Here is a 19,865-nt window from a genome sequence, read left to right as displayed (position 1 = left end):
TTTGCGAGGCCGTCAATGCAGTGGGGTCTCAGCAGCGCACACACTCTGAAATTAAAAAAAAGTGGTCAGACCTCAAGGTGGAGGTGAAGCGGAGGGTTTCTGCCCACCGCCGAAGCGTGACCGCAACAGGTGGGGGGACGGGAGTGGGGGAACTCTCCCCCTTCGATTTGAGAGTGGCCGCTTTGATCGTTGACACAGCTCTCACCGGAGTGGTGGGAGCCCATGAAGGGGACGCCGATCATCCCCAAGGTAAATATGCTGAAGTCATAAATGCTGTAATTATACTGGTCATACAATTGGCTGCTTGCAATACACATAAGTCGTGCGTAAAGATGCCAGGATATTAAAGACTTTGACTCGTGTTTATTAACTTAAATTTTTTATTTTTGAATAGACAAGCAAGGAGAGGGCACGGATTGCTCCGTCGGCCCCGGCGTCTCCTCCGTCGGCCCCGCCGTCTCCAGCGCCCTTCGGATTTGACCATTTGCGATGTCCCCTAACAACGCTAACGCAGCCATTTTTAAAACAATTTTCTTCATCCATTGCGCATGCTTTTATAGCCACCCATATAATTGCAAGGTGTGTTAATTGTTCATTAGTGTGTCTGATGTGCAAATCACTCTGAGTCATTGTTTTCACCTTTTTTCCCAGTTTCCCAGCGTCACCTCTAAGTTTCGCCAAAGGAACAATAGCTGTAGAAACGTGCGTACGACAGCTCTGGAGCTGGCGTGGGGACCGCACATTTTTACGGTAATTTCACGTTTTGTACATCTGAACGTGAGCGTGGAAAAGGACGTACGCCACGTTTTTGTGCGTACGCAACCTTAGTACATGAGGCCCCAGGCGCCCACAACACACACACACACACACACACACACACCCCAATTCTAGACTATGAATCCTTTTGATACCATTTAATATTATTTACATTCACAAAGCCACTACAAAACTCCAAAGAGGAAGTGAGCACTTTTTCTCCCACTTGAACCAACATTTGCATCAGCCAAAGCCAATCAACAGTCATTCACACACGACACGTTCACCGTCCGCAACACGACCACTGCTAAAACTCTTGAAGGGAAACCGAGAGCGCTGTACATCGCCATGGCAACTCCGTCCCTGAAGGGGCCCCGCGGTCCGCGGTTATCCTGCTGGGTGTGTCAGCACTCCGCGTGGTCCCCCCCTCCCCCGATGACCTGGACCACGGTCTTGCCCCGGGCGTGGCCCTCCTCCACCTTCTGGAAGGCCTGGGGGACCTGGGAGAAGGGGAACTCCGCCTCCACCACCGCCCGGATCTGGCGCCGGAAGAAGGGAGGAACGTGGGTGAGAAAAAGGTGTGAAGAGACACTGAAAAGCCATGCTGAGTCGGGTTGTAATGATCTACAGTCTTGAATTCTTTCGAACCACCGCATCATGTTGCGCACACAAAGACGCACCCATTTGATGCAGAAATGGGTAAAATGAAAAAATAAATGACCTAAAGGGAAGTTAAAGTCGAGCAAGCGTGAGAACACAGGAAGCTGCGGATCACAGGCAGAGGCCACACTTGATGGTTTATTTTAGTTGCAGACGTCCTCATGCTTTCTCTTAATGAAGTAGAATAGTTGTATAGATGCCCCGGGCTTCCTTCTCTTCCATTTATGCCCTCTTATTAAGTATGGCTGGGATTGTATTTATGCTTGTGAAGCGCTTTGTGAGCTTCTTTTCTCAAGAGTTTTTAGCCTGCGTCCTGGTAGCCTACCTTTCCGGCGTCCACCATTTCACTGATGTCATCCAGAGCGGCACCGTTGGGTATGAAGAAGCCCCATCTGTAGTGCACTCCTTTACACAGGTGCTGTGTTAACAGACGGACAGAAAACTGTCTTCAGCATTCTAACCCCATTTCAAAAGGTGTACATCGCACGCACGCATTCACACACACACACACGCACGCATATGCAACCGAGTGTAAACAAGTTTGGTTCCTCCTTCTCTTTCCTCTTTCCACAGTAAAACATTGATACCTAAAGCCAGTCACGGGTGAGCACACAACATTTCTCATCCAACATTCAAATCGTGACCCGATATAACACCAGTTAATGATTATTAGTTAGTACCAATTGAAGACTCTTCTTTTGATTGCAGCATTACAGTGCGGTGTGTGTGTCGTCCGAAACTACATCATGATGCAATTGGAAAAATATAGTTTTTTATTACTTTTTACTGAGTTTTGCAAAATTCCTAGTCCTTTAATGTGATGATTTATGGGCCATCGTGTGTCTATTTTGGGGAATTCCCAGATAAAGAGTAAAACTTCACTACGAGATTGTTGAATCCGTTTACATCCTGTCCTCTTGCTCCACTGTGGTTGGTGTTGACTGCAGAGCTCTGCACTACATTGCTGCAAGGGTGAGTTTTTGCATGCAATGCAACTCAAGCGTCAGGGAAGCGAAGCGGCTGTGTTCCGTACTGCAATGTCAACTAGAAACGGCCAAGACCAACCCAGCTGATGGCTCAAGACGTGCATAAATATAATGGGCCTATATGAATTGTAAAAATTATTATGATTAGAATGAATAATACAATATTATTCACGAGTTATAATCAACCCCTACATAATATATATACATCAATATTGTAACCCATTAAATACAGGATGATTTCTAAATGTCATGGCAACATCGCGGTCCGCTTGCGACTTAATATGACATCTCAGGGAAGAATTACATCTCTTCCGGTTAGGCTCGAAACACCAAATTGACAATCGTCATTGCGGGAACTTGTCTGCCTTGGACAGACACACACTAGAGGAACACACACAAACACACACACACACACACACACACAAATTAGGTAGATTCCACATTCTATCTTTAGCAATTCATCTGGTTCTCGGTTCCTTATTAGCATAAATACGCAGCTTAACATGAACATTGCACACAACAACAGAAAAAGGCAATACACACTGAAAGTGAAAAAATATACCTCACACAGAAGGGGGTCACTGCCTCGGCGGCCCTCAGGGAGGCGCTGTTGTGTCTTGGGCGCTTAGAATAGCCAGTTAAGCCAAAAACCTTTGCTCAGCTGCCACACGCCAAGGTGTTATGGCAATGAGTGCGCCATTATTTGGAGTATCTTCAGCTATGTTTATGCAAATTAAACTTTGCATAGAACCCATAAACTCGGAAGCAATGTGAATTGTGCTTATATTGTTTACTAGGGGTGTTATGATGCATGCAAAACATACAGGAAGAAGCAGAAAAGATATGGCCGTTATCTTTTTTTTAAAGAAATGTGGAATGATTTGTCATGTCTTGTATTTATATCCACATATCGCCATTGTAGCGGGAAGCGATTTGATTGGCTGCAGTATGCGTCTACATAGACGCATACTGCAGCCATAATTGGGAGGCTATACGCCCGTTGATGGACGCATGTAGTGTGAACAAGGCGTGAGGGTACTGTCGGCGGTGGAAATGCGAGCCGTAACTGAGCTGCGCCAAACCGCACCTTCACTACTCCACCAAGACACACCGAACCGATCCACACCCTCCGGTGGAAATGAACTAATTCTGTGTACTTTGAACTTTCATAAATAAGACATGTTGCATTTTCAGTTTTATAACTGATTGTCTTATTTTGTTTACAAGTTACGGATGGAGTCTGTAGAAGTGGGCTACTTATTGTTTACATCTTAGATTACACAGTTCAGGCTGTTGCAGCTAGATCAGGGGAGAGACTGTATGACACTAGCTGGTACAACCTGAGACATGCACAATATAAAAAAGAATTCCCTTCTGCATTTTTGTTTTTTGTTTTCCCTTTAGCTATGTTTATGCAAATTAAACTTTGCATAGAACCCATAAACTCGGAAGCAATGTGAACTGTGCTTATATTGTTTACTAGGGGTGTTATGATGCATGCAATAACATACAGGAAGAAGCAGGAAAGATATGGCCGTTATCTTTTTTTTAAAGAAATGTGGAATGATTTGTCATCTCTTGTATTTATATCCACATATCGCCATTGTAGCGGGAAGCGATTTGATTGGCTGCAGTATGCGTCTACATAGACACATACTGCAGCCATACTTGGGAGGCTATACGCCCGTTGATGGACGCATGTAGTGTGAACAAGGCGTGAGGGTACTGTCGGCGGTGGAAATGCGAGCCGTAACTGAGCTGCGCCAAACCGCACCTTCACTACTCCACCAAGACACACCGAACCGATCCACACCCTCCGGTGGAAATGCACTAATTCTGTGTACTTTGAACTTTCATAAATAAGACATGTTGCATTTTCAGTTTTATAACTGATTGTCTTATTTTGTTTACAAGTTACGGATGGAGTCTGTAGAAGTGGGCTACTTATTGTTTACATCTTAGATTACACAGTTCAGGCTGTTGCTAGATCAGGGGAGAGACTGTATGACACTAGCTGGTGCAACCTGAGACATGCACAATATAAAAAAGAATTCCCTTCTGCATTTTTGTTTTTTGTTTTCCCTTTATTATACCGAATTCGTATCAAACCGTGAGGTAAGAACCGAGGTATGAACCGAACCGTGACAGTGTACCGTTACACCCTGTTGTCTACATGAATGTACCTAATCATAGCGTACCGCTCCTGTCACAGAAAACAAGAACTGTTCATGAACATGTAAGAAATAATTCTGTGCTCGACCGAAACTAATTGCCTCAGTCAGTTTCCTGGAAACGCAGACATGCAGACATATGAAGTACAAAGTTTGGCAGTCATGACCAACCACAGGGGAACAAGATAACGAGATGTAATCAAAAGGAACAATCTCATTCCGAAGCGATACTCTTGCATCAGTGAAGTTCCCAAACCACAACTGTATGGGCAATTGCATGAATGGCACATCATTTGCCATTAATCATCACATTAAAAGGAAAAAGGAATTTGGATTTTCTTATAATTAATATTGCCCTACAACTTATGTTTGCTATTTTAACCGACATTATTGTTTATAATTTCTTCCCCGTGCACTTGTCTACCTATGCAGAACTTTTTAAAGAGCTGTGGACAAAAACAAGTTGTCTTTTCTCAGACAGTGAAACCGACCTCAACAGCAAGAAAGCCTCAAATGAGCAGGTAAGGCGTTGAAACGCGGAGGTCAGCATCTTTGAGTCAGTTCTGTGGCCATGTGCATGGGGTGCTGTTTTTTTGTGGGGAGTTTCGGTTCCAATTAATCACTAATCTTATGACATTGTTGGCATGCCCAGTGGTAGAGCGACCATCTGACCGACAACCTACCCAGCCCACTGACCGTCCACTGATCCCTCCCTGCAGGGCGGTGGCATTACCTTGAGGGCCTTGGAGGCCACGGTGATGCCGGTCTGCATCATGCCGTCGGCGACGCCCAGCAGGTCGGTGTTCTGGAGGAAGGGAGTAACCAGTGTCACGTACTTGGCCCCGGACCAGGGCTTCAGCAGGCCCATGGCCCAGCTCTCCGTGTCACCGCCCACATTGTCCAGGATCACGTCGAACCTGGAAGAGACGGAGCGGGCGGGCGAGGAAAGGGTATGGTTAGGATAGACACAAGGAGAGAGAGAGAGAGACACTGAGACAGAGACACAGAGAGACAGAGACAGAGACACAGAGGCAGAGACACAGAGAGACTGAGAGAGAGAGAGACAGAGACACAGAGGCAGAGACACAGAGGCAGAGACACAGAGGCAGAGACACAGAGAGACAGAGAGAGAGAGAGAGACAGAGACACAGAGAGAGACAGAGACACAGAGGCAGAGACACAGAGAGACAGACACAGAGATACAGAGACACAGAGAGAGAGACAGAGAGAGACAGAGAGAGAGACAGAGACACAGAGAGAGATAGGTGTATAGATATAATATATATTTCTCATGCCAATAAAGCTTTTCTGAAAAGAAAGAAAGACTTGATATACTACGACAATAAATGCCTGATAACATATCCCTGATGGCATGCATACGTCTGTGGTTTGGATGCAAAACGACACCGTACTACATCAATAAAACGAAACACCCAATTCCTACTGCGTAACCACACAGGGCGACTTCCTCTGACAAACTTCCTCTCCAACTCATGTGTTGAAAGTATACATGCATGCGTGGGTGGCATACTTCTCCAGTGTGCCGAGAGCGAGCTCCACGGGACCAGCACTGTAGTCGACCACATGGTCGGCCCCTAGGCCCCTGACCAAACGCTCTGCGTCCTTGGAGCATGTCACCGTCACGTGCCCTCCCCACGCTTTCAGCATCTGGCAATTACACAGGAAAAGTGTCTAGTGTTGACTCTTCCTTCATAAAGTCCTTTCATTTTCGATATAGTTCATAAATAAACCCATTGAGGGAACTAATGGCAACCGCCAATTGCTCATTGGAAATTGTGCTAGATTGTTGCGGCTGGCTCGCAGCGGTCCTCAGAATTACCTGTATGGCGAATGTTCCAACGCCTCCAGATCCCCCCAGAATCAGAATCCTGTGCGCGTCCAAATAAAAAAAAATGGAAAAGAAGACTTTTAATAAAGAAAAAATGAAAACGTATTCTACTTTAAAGCATATCTAAGTATTTTTCTTTTTCTATTAAACTCATTTGTCCTTTTCAGAATTGTTTATAATCTAACCTGTGGACATCAAAGGGTGTTGATTATGGCCCACTCACACAACTGTTGGATCAAAGAGACAGAAGCCCATGTGTGTCTATGTCCTCCTACCGTTTTTCAGCAGAGTTCTCCAGCGTGAGTCCGCACGTGTTGACCAGCGCCGACCAGGCCGTCGCGGCCACATAAGGCAGCGCCGCCGCGGCTGAATGACTCAGTGACTTTGGCTTAAGGGATACCTGTGAGACAACGGTAACCATATTGGAGGCTGTTCTTCTTGTATTTTAATGGTTGCTAATGTATATAAAAAGGGTCATTGAGTAGAGGTAGGTCGCAAAATAAGAAAACTGTTTACAATGGCTGGAGATTAACAAAAATATACATGCTTCTTAATAAAAAGGTGTTTAAGGCTACGACTTTTGAATGAATGATATGGATTCATAAAATCTGAGAGAGTTAAAGAGTCAAACAATACCTCATTAGCACTCAAGCACACAAATTCAGCTAAGCTGCCCTGTTTCCATGGTGGGATGGCAGCCCACACCTGAGGGATACACAACACAGAACTTATTAATGTGTGACGCTCTAGATTTTCAGTTCCTCTTCTTGCCAAGGCATCTTGCGTTCCCATACATTGCAACAGAGGTTACATTGATTGATTGCGCATTTCCCTGAACAATATTTACATGGCGATGGGGAAGGAAATTTCAAAGCTGCTATGATTAATAAACAAAGATTATAGATAGGAAACAAAAGTCCCAATGTGACTTCATCAACATTGGGTTACATTTTCAACAAATATTTTCATAAATGTAAAAAGATACAAAACCAGTAGATAAAAAAAACAGAAATACAGTGTCATTTTTTCACTGGAATGAAATGGAGGGACTTGTTTACAAGCGACCTAACACCAAATAGTAGGACTGTGTAATTCAGCATCAATTATTATAGTCTCGGCAGGAATTGCATATATAGTTAAAAAATATGCACTTTGGTAGTCGATATTGATAATCATCAGCTATTATTTTTAGTTTAACAGTCAGCTGTTAGTGAGTGAAACGCGCTACCTACCACCACTAATACTGTTTGGCTGATATATGTTATGATTAATACAGAGCAGCAAACTGAAACAACATCCCCATTAGGACCCCCCTCCTTCACCTCGTCCCCCTCTTTGAAGTACTTCACATCCAGCCCACACTCCATGACCACGCCGGACACGTCCCTGCCCAGGACCAGGGGGAACTCACTGCCCTTCTGGTTGAGGTTCAGAGGGTCTCTCTTCATGGAGAGACTGGAGGCTCCATAACCACCTGCCAATAAAAAGAACATAGCAATAATGATTGTTTCTTATTTTTTCTCACCCCCAAGGCTTTTAGACAGAGAGGTCAAGTGACCCAAAGACTACATTCAGATCAAAATTAAAGAAAACTAATTAAGTTATGGGCTGTATGATTCTAGGATCATACATAGGACACAGAGTAGTAGGACTTACTTAGTAGTAGTAGGCTATGTTTTCAGTGACTTTAGTGGTACGCATGAAATCATCTATTGTGCATTCATCAGCTCAAACGTAGTGGTTTTATGACACAGATATTTGTCAAACTTTTGGCTAAGGCAACCTCAATATTGAAACAGCTGCTTTGTTCGTTCGTTCGTTCGTCTTTCGTTATGGTGCGGGAAGGCCGTTGCGTCAGTGAAACATCGTTGCGAAACAATTGACACCTCTAGCTAAACGTAGTAATCTATAGAACCAGCAGCACCAACCATTGTTTCATCCATCTTTATCGAACGGTGCATTTGGCTTCTATGAGCTGCCGGCTTTCAGCCGCGATCTAAGAGACCATCTGCAAAGTGCAATTCGGAACCGCAAACTCCGAATCTGCCAATTTCTGTCCAGATCTTTACGGAAGTGTTGTGTCAATGTGTTTGAGTTCAGATGAAAAATAGGATGCATCAAGACATGCATCAACTACCGTTAATGAAGGGCATCAATTGAGAGTCATCAACTGTTCACGAACATTGTCATGAACAAGTCTTCCCTCGACCCTATTTTACCATCCATCACAGGTTACTCACCTCTCATACTAACATCAATCGGATTGAGTCCTGCCGCGTGCACTTGTACGATGACCTCATTGGGGTAGTTTAGAATAGGGAAGCTTGCGTTTCGGGTGAATCGCAGGACATCATTACCGCCGTATGTGTCAATCACCCAAGCAGGCATCACTGTCATTCGGCTGCGTGAAGTACTGAAAGGTCTTTTGTGACATCCATGGCTAAATACCATTGAGCTCGCATTATATTTTTTAACCAGGTGAAACCATCTATTGCACATTATCTGTTTTGCAGCATTCATCGTGACACAACTTTTAGTATTGTATCTTGTTTAAGAGTTAACAGAGGGTTTGTTCCTTGCACGGTAGCGATCCCAATGTTACAGGAGATGACGTAACACTAGATAGGGCTACATCTAAGGTCAATGCGAATCTGTATTAGAAACGAATCTGCATGTACGCAATACATACATGCCTATTCATTCTGACATGCGACCTGATATTCCAGTAACGTTATTCCAAAAAAAGACCAAAGGACTCCAGAGTAAAGGTGCCGCTTCCTGAGTTGAGCTGACATATCGTCACGAACCAATCAGAACTCCGATTCCTCAACCGCTACCCAATCACAGAGCAGGGTTTACAAACAGAAACAAACATGGCGCCCTCCATCTGATCTTCACATTTTCCGAAAGGTTGCCTGGAAATCGCTGGGCTTTGAGATATTGTGGCAATATGCTCAGTCTCACCATAAAAGAGGTTAGTGCCCTTGTTGCATGTAATAAGATATAACTTGACAGTGTTTAGTTTGGCTCAATACATTGATCATATAATCATGTAGTTACCTAATGGGTTTGGGAGCCCATCACCTGCATTGACTGACAACCAAACCTGCAAGTTTAAGCCTCACTTTCATTAAGCTGTAGTCCGCTGCCAACCTTTTCTCAAATAAAATGGCAATAAATAAAATAAACTACCGTTAAACAGAATGAAAACAATGTCTGTTGATTTCACGGTTTTATCAGGTGTCCTTGGCTCTAAGGGAGGGGAAGATCTCCCCATTAGAACTGTGTCGAAAATGTCTGAAACGCATTAAGAAAACTCAGCATTTGAATGCATACATCACCGTGACGGAGGAGCTGGCACTGAAACAGGCAGAGGAGGCAGAGAGTCGACTGCTTCAAGGTGTGTACCAAGGTGTGGACAGATCTGACTTTAACTGTCCAAAAAGTCAGATCTAAATTACTATCTAACTAAACTATTCATCTGGTGACTATTCATATGGTGTCTTTTTTTTCAGGTTCTCCCAAAGGTATTCTAGATGGAATACCGTTTGCTGTCAAAGACAACTTCTGCACAGAGAATATCAGGACCACATGCGCTTCAAGGATGCTCAAAGGTGCCATAGTAATGTTTCGGCTATATATCAAAAACATTCAAATATCCTTGCTCAAATGTGACTAAAATGCTTCATTGAGGATTAACTCGCTGCCTTACTTGTACCATAGACTTCCTCCCGCCATATAATGCTACAGTGGTCCAGAAACTTCTTGATCAGGGAGCTGTTCTTGTGGGGAAGACAAATATGGATGAGTTTGCAATGGGGTAGGACTAAAGTCATACACCGTCACTTGTCGTATTCTATTAACTTAAAGTCACATTTATTAATATAGCTTCTGCAGCAACTAGTCTAGGAAGTCTGTGTTGTGTTGTGAAACTCTGGCTGCATCGGGACCAAAATGTTGCCCATTCTCTCCAGATCAGGCAGCACTGACGGGGTGTTCGGTCCAGTCAGGAACCCCTGGAGCTATGCTGCTCCCTACAGAGAGCAGTCAGGAGGAGCGGAGGATGACTCTGAGTGGGTGATCACAGGAGGAAGCTCAGGAGGAAGTGGTGCAGCTGTCACCTCACTAACCAGCTTCCTGTAAGACTTACTCCCAGTTTGGTTTAAGAAGCCATTTTAAAGGTTATATCAGTAGCGTGCGGTGCCCCTTCATTTCGGTGGGGCAGAAATTACTGGCGTATGACCACTTCCACAATTTATATATATTTTTAACATGTATATTTTGAGCTACATTAACCTTGTTCACTAAACTAATTGTGAGTCAGAATTAAGAATAAACTAATAGCCTAATGTTACTGCACGCTTTTGAAGTGCCATCCGCAACACTCGTCGTATGATGTCGGGATAATTAGAATAGCCTATGTGCAATGGAAACATCAACTAGTTCTCCAAAGTCAAAAATTTAAAAGGAAAATGTCAATATTATAGGGAAGTTATTCCTCCCTATTTCATTGTTACACTCAGCTGAATAACATACAAATACCTGCTGAAAAAAATAAATGAATAGGCTACAATCCCTTAACAATTCCACCCGAATATCTGAATGTCTTTTTTCAAGGCAAGGCTTTTTGCTAAGCAAGGCTTAGCAAGTGCATTGCAAATAAATGAATGCAAAGTAGAGATAAAACCTAGATAGGCAGGCCTATACAGAACACATTTGTTAACATCAAACAAACAGACATAGCTTATCAGAAGTCAACAATCAAGATATCATAACTTCGATCATTTATACAGGAACTTGGCCCTACGATCTCATGTGTGCAAATTTCTCACTAACAATTCTGTTGAAGTCAGGTATTTCTCAATAGCAGCTCTGTTTGAATCAGGTATGAAATCAGGTATACAATTTAAATGTTTTGCATCAAAAAAAGGTTCTTCTTTTTGAGCAACCACATAGCCATTTTCTCTTCTCGTACCATTCTCGGGAGAAAGTTCTGTTGTACGTTTTCCCTCTATCCTTCGTTTGTTGGTTAATACGAATATCCAGTTTGGTCAAATTTTAACCTTTCAAATGTTTTTTTTAGCAGAGACTCAACAGTGTTAACCGCAGGTGCAACACCACTCGCCATGACTGCGGAAAGATGAAAGATGCTGGCGGAATAATTCGAGTTAAAACAACAACAGTCCTAGAATATGACCATGGGGCAGACTACTTTACGACCATACGGGCGTCTTATAGCGCGGATTGCAATTCTTATTGCAGCCTGCAGGGTTATGCGAGAAACATACGGAGGGACAAGGTCACTGAGCTGCCCTCCCCCAACATCGCATGACACGATAAACTCAACTAGAATCGCCAACATCATCCAAAATCTGATGTCAACAGACCAAAAATTGTTGAAAAGCCTACAGAAACTATAGATAGTTAATGTGACAATCACATTATTAAAAATAAACTGGGGCAATGATTTACAGAGGAACTTTTTTTGGGAGCATGCTTTTGCAGGGAGTTCGCTGCCCCACCTGCCCATATGAACGGCGCGCGCCTGGGTTATATAATATTCAGATGTTTTCATAAAATTATGAAAATAATGAAGATCAATTGCCCTTATTCTTTGACTCTAGTTATTCTTATACAATTTTGCCTAGAAATGCATCATATTTCCAATATGTGCCAGTTGTCCATTCCGAGGTATGAAGTTCAGTGCATTTGTTTGAGCTTTGAATTCTCCACGACACCGTAACCTTAATACATGCCTGCTTTGGATGTCTTCCGGCAGAGCTCTGGGCTCAGATACTGGCGGCTCCACCCGTAACCCAGGGGCTCTTTGTGGAGCCGTGGCCCTCAAGCCCACCTACGGCCTGCTGTCCCGCCACGGTCTCATCCCCCTGGTCAACTCCATGGACGTCCCGGGCATCGTGACCCGGAGCACCAGCGACGCAGCCATCGTTCTTGGTAGGAGGCTTACCCTTGTTCACTTTTTGTTTTGTAGTACTTTTTGCTGTGTCTTAACCTTAGATCCGTCAGTCCTACTATGTTACAGCAGTTCTGGAGGGAGACGGCACCAGAGACCAAAAACAGAGGTACTGGTTGCCAATATCAGTATGCCTTGATTCCTGCCCAGCTACCGACAGATATAAGGAAAATCATTAAATCCACATGTTTGCAATCGTCGGGAGAGGATAATGCTATGACATTTACATTTACATTTACATTTAGGGCATTTAGCAGACGCTTTTATCCAAAGCGACTTACAATAAGTACATTTGTCATTGGAAGTGCAACAATATATCGCTGTCGGTACAGTAGGGATGTTCATAGAACCAAGTGCAAGTACAACAATCGCTAGGCTAACCAATTCCCCATGTTACAGCAATGATAGCAGCTACTGCAGTTGCTACACAGTTAAGTACTATAATACACAATACAATGCACAATGGTGGCCAGAAGGGGGAGGGTGGCTATGCAGAGTCGAGGTGGACTCTTAACAGGTGAGTCTTGAGTCTTTTTCGGAAGATAGTGAGCGACTCTGCGGTCCTGAGAACAGCAGGGAGCTTGTTCCACCACTGAGGTCCCAAAACCGAGAAAAGTTGTGACTTTGCTGATCGGCCTTTGCTAGCTCTTAGCGATGCCGGTACCAGACGTCCAGCTGAGGTAGTTGAGCGGAGGGATCGAGCTGGGATGTGTGGCTTTACCAATGCTTGGAGGTAGGCAGGGGCAGTTCCATCGACTGCCTTGTATGCCTATGAAAAGGGCATTTCTTTCAAAGTTTTATGTCATTCCCCTTATGCAAATGACGAACTTGGTCTCATCAACAGACAAATCAAGGTGTGTTTAACTACGTTAGCTGGTGTTGTTGTGTCACAGAGGTCCTCCAGGGCCGTGACCTTAAGGACTCCACGACGGTGCAGAGCCCCACGTCACACGCAGGGTTTTCTGAAGACTTCGACGTCCGCAACCTCTGTGTGGGCATCCCAAAGGTTACCTTCTTCTAAATCTGACTGACTTTAAGAGAAAAATCGAATTTACTGTTGGTAAATGTCACACTCATGTCGAAAAGGATGTTGAGGTTGTCTCTCATATACTGCGTCACCTTATTTATTGAGGTTATGTTCATGCCAGGATGTTCTCATTCTGGAAGATTGCCTCTGCCGTATGAGTTTAGAATACGGTAACTGGAAAAACCATGAATCATCTACCTGAATTGTTTTCAAATCATTTGATATTTAAAAAAAAAAAAAAAGACATGCATTGCTCCCACTGACCCGATACAAAAGTGGATACACAGAATCGTGGGTTAGCACCAGTGTTCTGGGCCTCAACCATAACTCTCTCTGGTGTTCCCCAGGAGTACCACGCTCCGGGTCTGTCACAGGAGACCCTGGCCCAGTGGAGCCGCCTCGCCGACCTGCTGGAGGGAGCTGGGGCCCGGGTGAGAGAGGTCTCCCTCCCCCACACCCAGCACTCAATCGTCTGCTACCACGTGCTGTGCTGTGCCGAGGTGGCGTCCAACATGGCACGCTTCGACGGCCTGGAGTATGGTACAAGACCTGATGTTTTCTTTTTTTTGCTTTGACATATTTTTTCCTTTTTAGATTTAAAACATTTACAGTACAATGTTAAGGAGTGAAATGTCGCTATCTAAGCCTTGCCTGTTTATTATTTTTTTTTCATTAAGAGACTCTTTCCTCTAGTTCATTTAGTAAGGTACCCTACAGGTAAGCTGCAGGCATTAGGATTTGAACTCTAAACCTTTAGGCTGGGGTCAAGCTCCCTAACCAGAAGACTGACCTGTCTGTCCTCTTTTTGTCTGCTAACAGAAGAAGGTAATATGACGATCATGTGATTTCCTCTCGTGTCCCCGTTAGGGCACCGTAGCACTGAGGACAGCTCGACGGACGCCATGTACGCCGCCAGCCGCCACGAGGGCTTCAACGCCGTGGTGCGAGGGAGGATCCTGTCTGGAAACTTCTTCCTGCTCCAACAGTGCGCCTGGTTTTTACCCTTTTGGTTTCTACCCTATTTAACCCTGTCAAGTGACAAAGTTGAGGGTTTAAGTGTCAAAAGAGCTCTGACCTCAGGGGTAACTTGGAGGACCCCACAAAATAATCAGCCTCATTTGTGGTTATTTCCACTTTCTCGGACATGCACTTACATTCAAAAGTAATGGGTCACTTAGAAATGTCCTTATTTTTTAAGAAAAGCATTATTTTATTCAATGAAGATAACATGAAATTCATCAGAAATACAGTCTAGACTTGTTAATTTGGTAAATGACTATTCTTGCTGGTAACAGCAGATTTTTTATGGAATATCTATATTGGTGTAGAGAGGCCCATTTCCAGCAACGTTCACTCCTGTGTTCTAATGGTACATTGTTTAGTTAATAAGAAAAAATAGAAAACCATCATGTAATTATGTTAGCACAGCTGAATAAATAATAATAAAAGTGTGTTTTCATGGAAAACACAAATGTCTGGGTGACCCCAAACTTTTGAAAGGTAGTGTAGATGTGTCCTTGCAGAGAATATTTGACGACAAGCAAAAGAAAAGAATCGAAAAAGCCCCCAAACAAATCAGAAGCGTTCGACAGGAACTGACGTAACAAATAAACCTCCTCAGGAACTACGAGCGCTACTTCCTGAAGGCGCAGCAGGTGCGTCGGCTCATCGCCGAGGACTTCGAACACGCGTTCAGCGCGGGCGTGGATGTGCTCCTGACGCCCACCACCCTGAGCGACGCCGCCAGCTACTCCCACTTCATCCAGGCGGACAACCGCACGCGCTCTACCCAGGAGGACGTCTTCACGCAGCCCGCCAACCTAGCAGGTACAGGACGGACCCCGCATGGGGGCACACGCTAATGTAAAAGCAAATGTGTGCGTGCTTATGCACTTATATATGTGAACAAACATACGTAGAGCAGTGCTGTTCATCCTAAACCATCCTAATACAGTTTCATTTCTATTTAAATTGACCCCGTTAGTCATTAGCTAAAATAAAGGTCACCCGTTCTATTCATGGTAGCCTAGGGATGTTCTGATACCACTTTTTCACTTCCGATACCGATAACATAGCTTAGGCTAGCTGCCATACCGATATCTATCCAATGCTTTGTTTTAATCTTGAACAAATAATGATAATAATAATAATAATAATAATAATAATAATAATAATAATAATAATAATAATAATAATAATAATAACCACTTTGCCCATGCCAATAAGAGTTAGATCCCGCCCAGACGCGATTCGCTGATACGCTTTGCAAAATATTTTGCAAAACCTTTTTGCGGATTGAAATTTCATTAGAATTTTGCAAAACACGGAGCGTGGCAAAGTGCATTGCAATCCATTTGAATAAAGGCACTCAAATGTAACAAAATGTTATGCTATTTTTATTGTTTAACTTTTTTCAACTTGAATTGAGGATTTCATTGTCACTTTGCATATTAAAATACACTTTGAATGACGTATTTTCAAATTACATTATTAAATTGCATAATGAATTGTCACTTGCATGATGTGATGACTTAATGGACATAATTGCATTGACATTTCAATTTTGCTACATATATGCTTCATGACTTGAAAAATATTGTTTACGCTAGCATTTAGCTTCTACCGCGAGAACATCGGATATGTAAGAAGCAGCTAGCCTCTAGGTATATAAATGGGGGTCCCCACACACAAACGCCTGATTTATAATATTCATTCAGTTAGCTTTTATGATCGCCAAGCTTGTGGCTACCAAAACAGCTGTGATCCGCTCTAGCCGAGGTGCGTTTGACGTGACGGCGCATGATTGCTCCTCTCCTCAGCAACAGCCGAGGAGAGCCGTGCAACAGCCTGTTGCACTTTTATCTTCTTTAAAGGCCTACGTGCAGGTTAACCGGAAGTTTTGATTAATGGGTACATAAAGCACTCAAAATATGTGTATCATTTATAAAATGTCTCCAATAGTGTAACGGGTGTTTTCTAACGCCATTCGGCGATGACGTCACGTTGGGGAGACGTGGTGGAAGGTAGCCTCAGCCTAGTACTATCTGGCGTCTAAGAGGTGTCAAGAACCACAAATAACATGTATGATGGCCCACAGCAGTATCATTTCGAACTTGTCAGACGTGAGAGGGCGAATGAGGAATTGCCGAGAACTGAGGTCAAAGCCAATTAAATGCATGGTCAGAGGAGAATGAGTGGAGAGTTGCTATCATGTAGCAACGCAGCAACGAGCGCTGGAGCTAGTCAATGAACAGCAGTGCATACAATAACAACACTTTTATTTATTTTTACTGTCAGTTATATCTAGTGACAGCGACAACTTAGTCAGAATATCTAGAAATAGAAGGCATAATGCTAGCTATGGGCTAACTTAGCCTACCGGACAGCAATCAGTGCACTTGCAAATGAGTGCCTGCAAGTATAACCGATCATGGTGTGACATTATTTAACCATCAATCTACCGCAAATACGACCAGACAGCAAACCATCCAACCCGGCGGATGCTGACAGACAGCCCACAACAAGCCAAACATCACCACGGCGGGTGTGCTCTCTCTCACTCTCGCACGACCATACTACACAATCACTCCAACTTATCCAACTCCAAGGCTAGGCTGCTTCACTAAGACCACAACTAACCACAAGGCCTTCATAACCATGCAGTATGCCGAAGCTGAAAAGGACACATGCACAGTCGCACACTCATCTTATGCAAAACAATCCGTTTTATCATCAACATTCAGTCACTGCAAAGATTTAAAGACTAGCCTCTTACCATAAGTTAGAATGGACCCAAAGTATGTGATTGATGAAGTCAGGTTCGGCTTTCGCTTGCTATCCATTTTTAGTATGACTTCTCAACATTAGTCTTTCTTGTGTTAGGCGCACATGGCTAATTTGCATACGCAGGATTGGCTGGCTCCAAGGCAAATAATAGAACATATTTAATTATCTTTCTATCTGTCTATCTATCAACACATGGGTCTAGTTTTAATGTGATGTATTTTGTGTATGTCCAGTCAGACTTGTTGCCTCCCTTGTTCTGTGTGGTCTTGTAGGCTATACTGTGTGAGCCGAATCACCTAATGAATTCCAACGTGTAGTTTGGTATTAATAAAGACTTGACCAGGCTATTTATCTATCTAGGCTATTAGTCAACAATTATTCGCGAAGGCGAAGTGAATAGTGGGGAATAGCCGCCGAGACCGAAGGTTTATTTGTCGACGTTTTGCAATATCGAGTTTGAGATGTCAATCATGGGATATTGCCCAAAATCCCGAGATAGCGAACCAATCAAATTGCGCCATCTTAGGAGGTTCACGTGAAGCATATACTAACTAAAGATAATATCTATGTATCTGTATAATCTGCTGAACACTCTCTTACTAGTCTCTACTCTCAAGGGTCTCAATGCGGCTTTGGTCCGTGTCTCCCCAACGTGACGTCATGCAATGCATTCTGAAAAAAGGAGGGGAAAGGAGAATGAATAGCAAACCGCTAAAATAGTACCTACTTTTTCGTATTACATTCCATTTTGTGATACATAACAACATTAAATACAATAAATAACAGTTTAAATCTTAAACACCAGCAAGCAAATTGCAAAAATTCGTTGGAAAATAAACCCTGCAACACGGCCTTTAAGGATGAAATACAGCCACATTGCTGACATGGTTTTCCAACAGATAGCTCTCATGTGCATGCGCCTAATTGACAAATTACTGTGGTTATCACGTGACACGCTGCGCGGATCGGATCATATTTCTTACCACCTCCCCAATCCGATCCAGCGTAATGGGCCAATATCAGACCGATGCCGATGCCGTGGATCGGGACATCCCTAATTCATAGCCCTCACTTAGTATTATTGACTTCATGAGAGTAAAGGAAAGACTAAAGGCTGAACCATGAGTGTGCTAAAAGAACCATTCAAAAGTGTAAACTGTGTTGTGTGGAGTCGGAGGAGCGGGCAGCTGTGTTTTTATAGCATCTCTGTGGTTACTTTTCAGCTACTTGTTATTTCTGTGGAAACCAAGATAATATTTAACCTTGTTAAGTCAAGTTAAGTCACTGTTCCTGAATCTTTTTTTTCTACTGTTCACTCTTATCTCTTTCTCCCCCCCAAAAAAAGGTCTACCTGCTGTTTCTGTGCCAACAGCTTTATCAAGCAGAGGTCTTCCAATTGGCTTACAGCTCATAGGTCCCGCCTTCCAAGACGGAATGTTGCTGAGTGTAGCACACTGGATCGAGCAAAGAGTGGGGTTTCCCTCAATTTCCAACTATGAGGTCCCCAACAAATGAAAAAGTGCCATTGAGCAGACATCAGTGTGAAAATAACTGCAAATCACATGGCTTTGTGATTGTGTAAATGATTACCTTCCATTGCAGAGTATTTTGCAGATAATGAATGTGTTCCTGTTGAGGGTATGCTATTTATTTATTTTATTTTTTATAGGTTAACTGGGAAGGTCCTTTATTATTATTAGGTGGTTGGAATGTGTTTGATATTATCTTTTCCACTGAGCAACTGTTCCATGGTCGATCATGAGGCACCACTTGTCTTAAATAAACTCTTTCTTTTGGCCTTGGTTTTTTTATGTGGTATTTAAGATTTAGGTTTTAATAAGTATGAGTTTAAACGGTTCATTCTAAGCAGAATATTTATTTAAATAACACAATTTCCACATTAATGGGACATTACGCTGAGAGTATTCTACATTCACTGCCTTTATTCTGTTTAACCTTTATTTGTTGGATTTTCAAATTTTAAGTATTCCATAAGATAGATTCAGCTAATAAATATAACCCAAGGTTTGTTAAAAGCTTTTAAATGTATTCACATTTAGTTGTAGCCAGTATCCATGAGAGGGATCCATGCCTCTCTTCTCAGGAGAGCCACACTGAAGACATTACATTCTGCTGCCTATAATCCATGCCAAGATGCCTTTATAGCCCATGAAGCCCAAAGTAAACGTGTTTAATGAATTATTAAAAGTGTGTGGATGAGAAAGCGTTAAGCATATTTAAAATTGTTGCCATGCAACAAAAAACCTTCACAACACCATTTACGATGTTTGAAATAGTTATTTTGAATTCATGAGCCATGCTTAATTTACCTGATCCTTTCCAACACCCTTCTTCTTTCAGTTGTAAGCTTTACAGTTCCTTAACAAATTTTAACAACAATTCAGCTATATGGTTACCGCTAGAGCTGTCCTCCTCACAATCCGAGGCTACCAGGTAAAGATTTACGTTCAGCATAGATAACCATCCCACCCTCTATACAGAACACACACAGAACGACCATGCTCTAGTTGCCCTTGACATTCTCTCCTCTGGACGTGTGGATTAGCACTGTGCCCTCCTGTTCCACTTCCAAACATTGTTTGCAATCACTGATAAAACGATGATGTTATCACAGTTAGAAAGAAAATGATCATGA

General features: G+C 43.1%; 2 protein-coding genes and 1 long non-coding RNA gene across 7 annotated transcripts; 2 read left to right on the top strand and 1 right to left on the bottom strand.

Moving 5' to 3' along the window:
• Window positions 1-899: 899 nt before the first annotated feature.
• rtn4ip1 (reticulon 4 interacting protein 1) lies at window positions 900-9,218 on the bottom strand. 3 transcript variants are annotated; one of them, XM_030357538.1, is made up of 9 exons: window positions 8,663-9,218; window positions 7,745-7,896; window positions 7,059-7,127; window positions 6,698-6,822; window positions 6,414-6,462; window positions 6,105-6,241; window positions 5,307-5,490; window positions 1,742-1,834; window positions 900-1,295 (listed from the first exon to the last, which is right to left on the bottom strand). In XM_030357538.1, the coding sequence occupies exons 1-9, from the start codon at window positions 8,940-8,942 to the stop codon at window positions 1,161-1,163; spliced, it is 1,224 nt and encodes a 407-aa protein (XP_030213398.1). In that variant the 5' UTR covers window positions 8,943-9,218; the 3' UTR covers window positions 900-1,160. The 3 variants fall into 3 exon arrangements, with proteins under 3 accessions (XP_030213398.1, XP_030213399.1, XP_030213400.1); XM_030357539.1 differs by lacking the exon at window positions 8,663-9,218 and adding an exon at window positions 8,560-8,582; XM_030357540.1 differs by lacking the exon at window positions 8,663-9,218 and adding an exon at window positions 8,079-8,102.
• Window positions 1,251-5,423, top strand: LOC115544541 (uncharacterized). Of its 3 annotated transcripts, none has more exons than XR_003976905.1 (3): window positions 1,251-1,334; window positions 5,006-5,094; window positions 5,293-5,423. It is a non-coding gene; the product is annotated as an uncharacterized LOC115544541 (long non-coding RNA). The 3 variants fall into 3 exon arrangements; XR_003976903.1 differs by lacking the exon at window positions 1,251-1,334 and adding an exon at window positions 1,811-2,019; XR_003976904.1 differs by lacking the exon at window positions 1,251-1,334 and adding an exon at window positions 2,048-2,136.
• Window positions 9,219-9,271: 53 nt separating the features above from the next.
• qrsl1 (glutaminyl-tRNA amidotransferase subunit QRSL1) lies at window positions 9,272-19,007 on the top strand. The gene is made up of 11 exons (XM_030357537.1): window positions 9,272-9,396; window positions 9,663-9,822; window positions 9,938-10,036; window positions 10,146-10,242; window positions 10,397-10,561; window positions 12,202-12,377; window positions 13,290-13,402; window positions 13,771-13,963; window positions 14,291-14,408; window positions 15,045-15,250; window positions 18,555-19,007. The coding sequence occupies exons 1-11, from the start codon at window positions 9,373-9,375 to the stop codon at window positions 18,722-18,724; spliced, it is 1,521 nt and encodes a 506-aa protein (XP_030213397.1). The 5' UTR covers window positions 9,272-9,372; the 3' UTR covers window positions 18,725-19,007.
• The last annotated feature ends 858 nt before the right edge of the window (window positions 19,008-19,865 follow it).

This window comes from Gadus morhua, chromosome 5, assembly GCF_902167405.1.
Source record: "Gadus morhua chromosome 5, gadMor3.0, whole genome shotgun sequence".
Lineage (NCBI taxonomy): Eukaryota > Metazoa > Chordata > Actinopteri > Gadiformes > Gadidae > Gadus > Gadus morhua.
The sequence above is the reverse complement of the archived record's forward strand: the minus strand, read 5'-3'. Positions and strand labels throughout refer to the sequence as shown.

Excerpts from the sequence above, each read along its gene's own strand:
- qrsl1 (XM_030357537.1), top strand. The coding sequence starts at position 9,373 with ATGCTCAGTCTCACCATAAAAGAG. Across the intron at positions 10,243-10,396 it reads ATGGATGAGTTTGCAATGGG|ATCAGGCAGCACTGACGGGG; the intron begins GTAGGACTAAAG and ends CATTCTCTCCAG. Across the intron at positions 13,403-13,770 it reads TCTGTGTGGGCATCCCAAAG|GAGTACCACGCTCCGGGTCT; the intron begins GTTACCTTCTTC and ends GGTGTTCCCCAG.
- rtn4ip1 (XM_030357538.1), bottom strand. The coding sequence starts at position 8,942 with ATGAATGCTGCAAAACAGATAATGTGCAATAGATGGTTTCACCTGGTT. Across the intron at positions 6,823-7,058 it reads TGTGCTTGAGTGCTAATGAG|GTATCCCTTAAGCCAAAGTC; the intron begins GTATTGTTTGAC and ends GTTGTCTCACAG. Across the intron at positions 1,296-1,741 it reads AAATGGTGGACGCCGGAAAG|ATCCGGGCGGTGGTGGAGGC; the intron begins GTAGGCTACCAG and ends TTCCGGCGCCAG.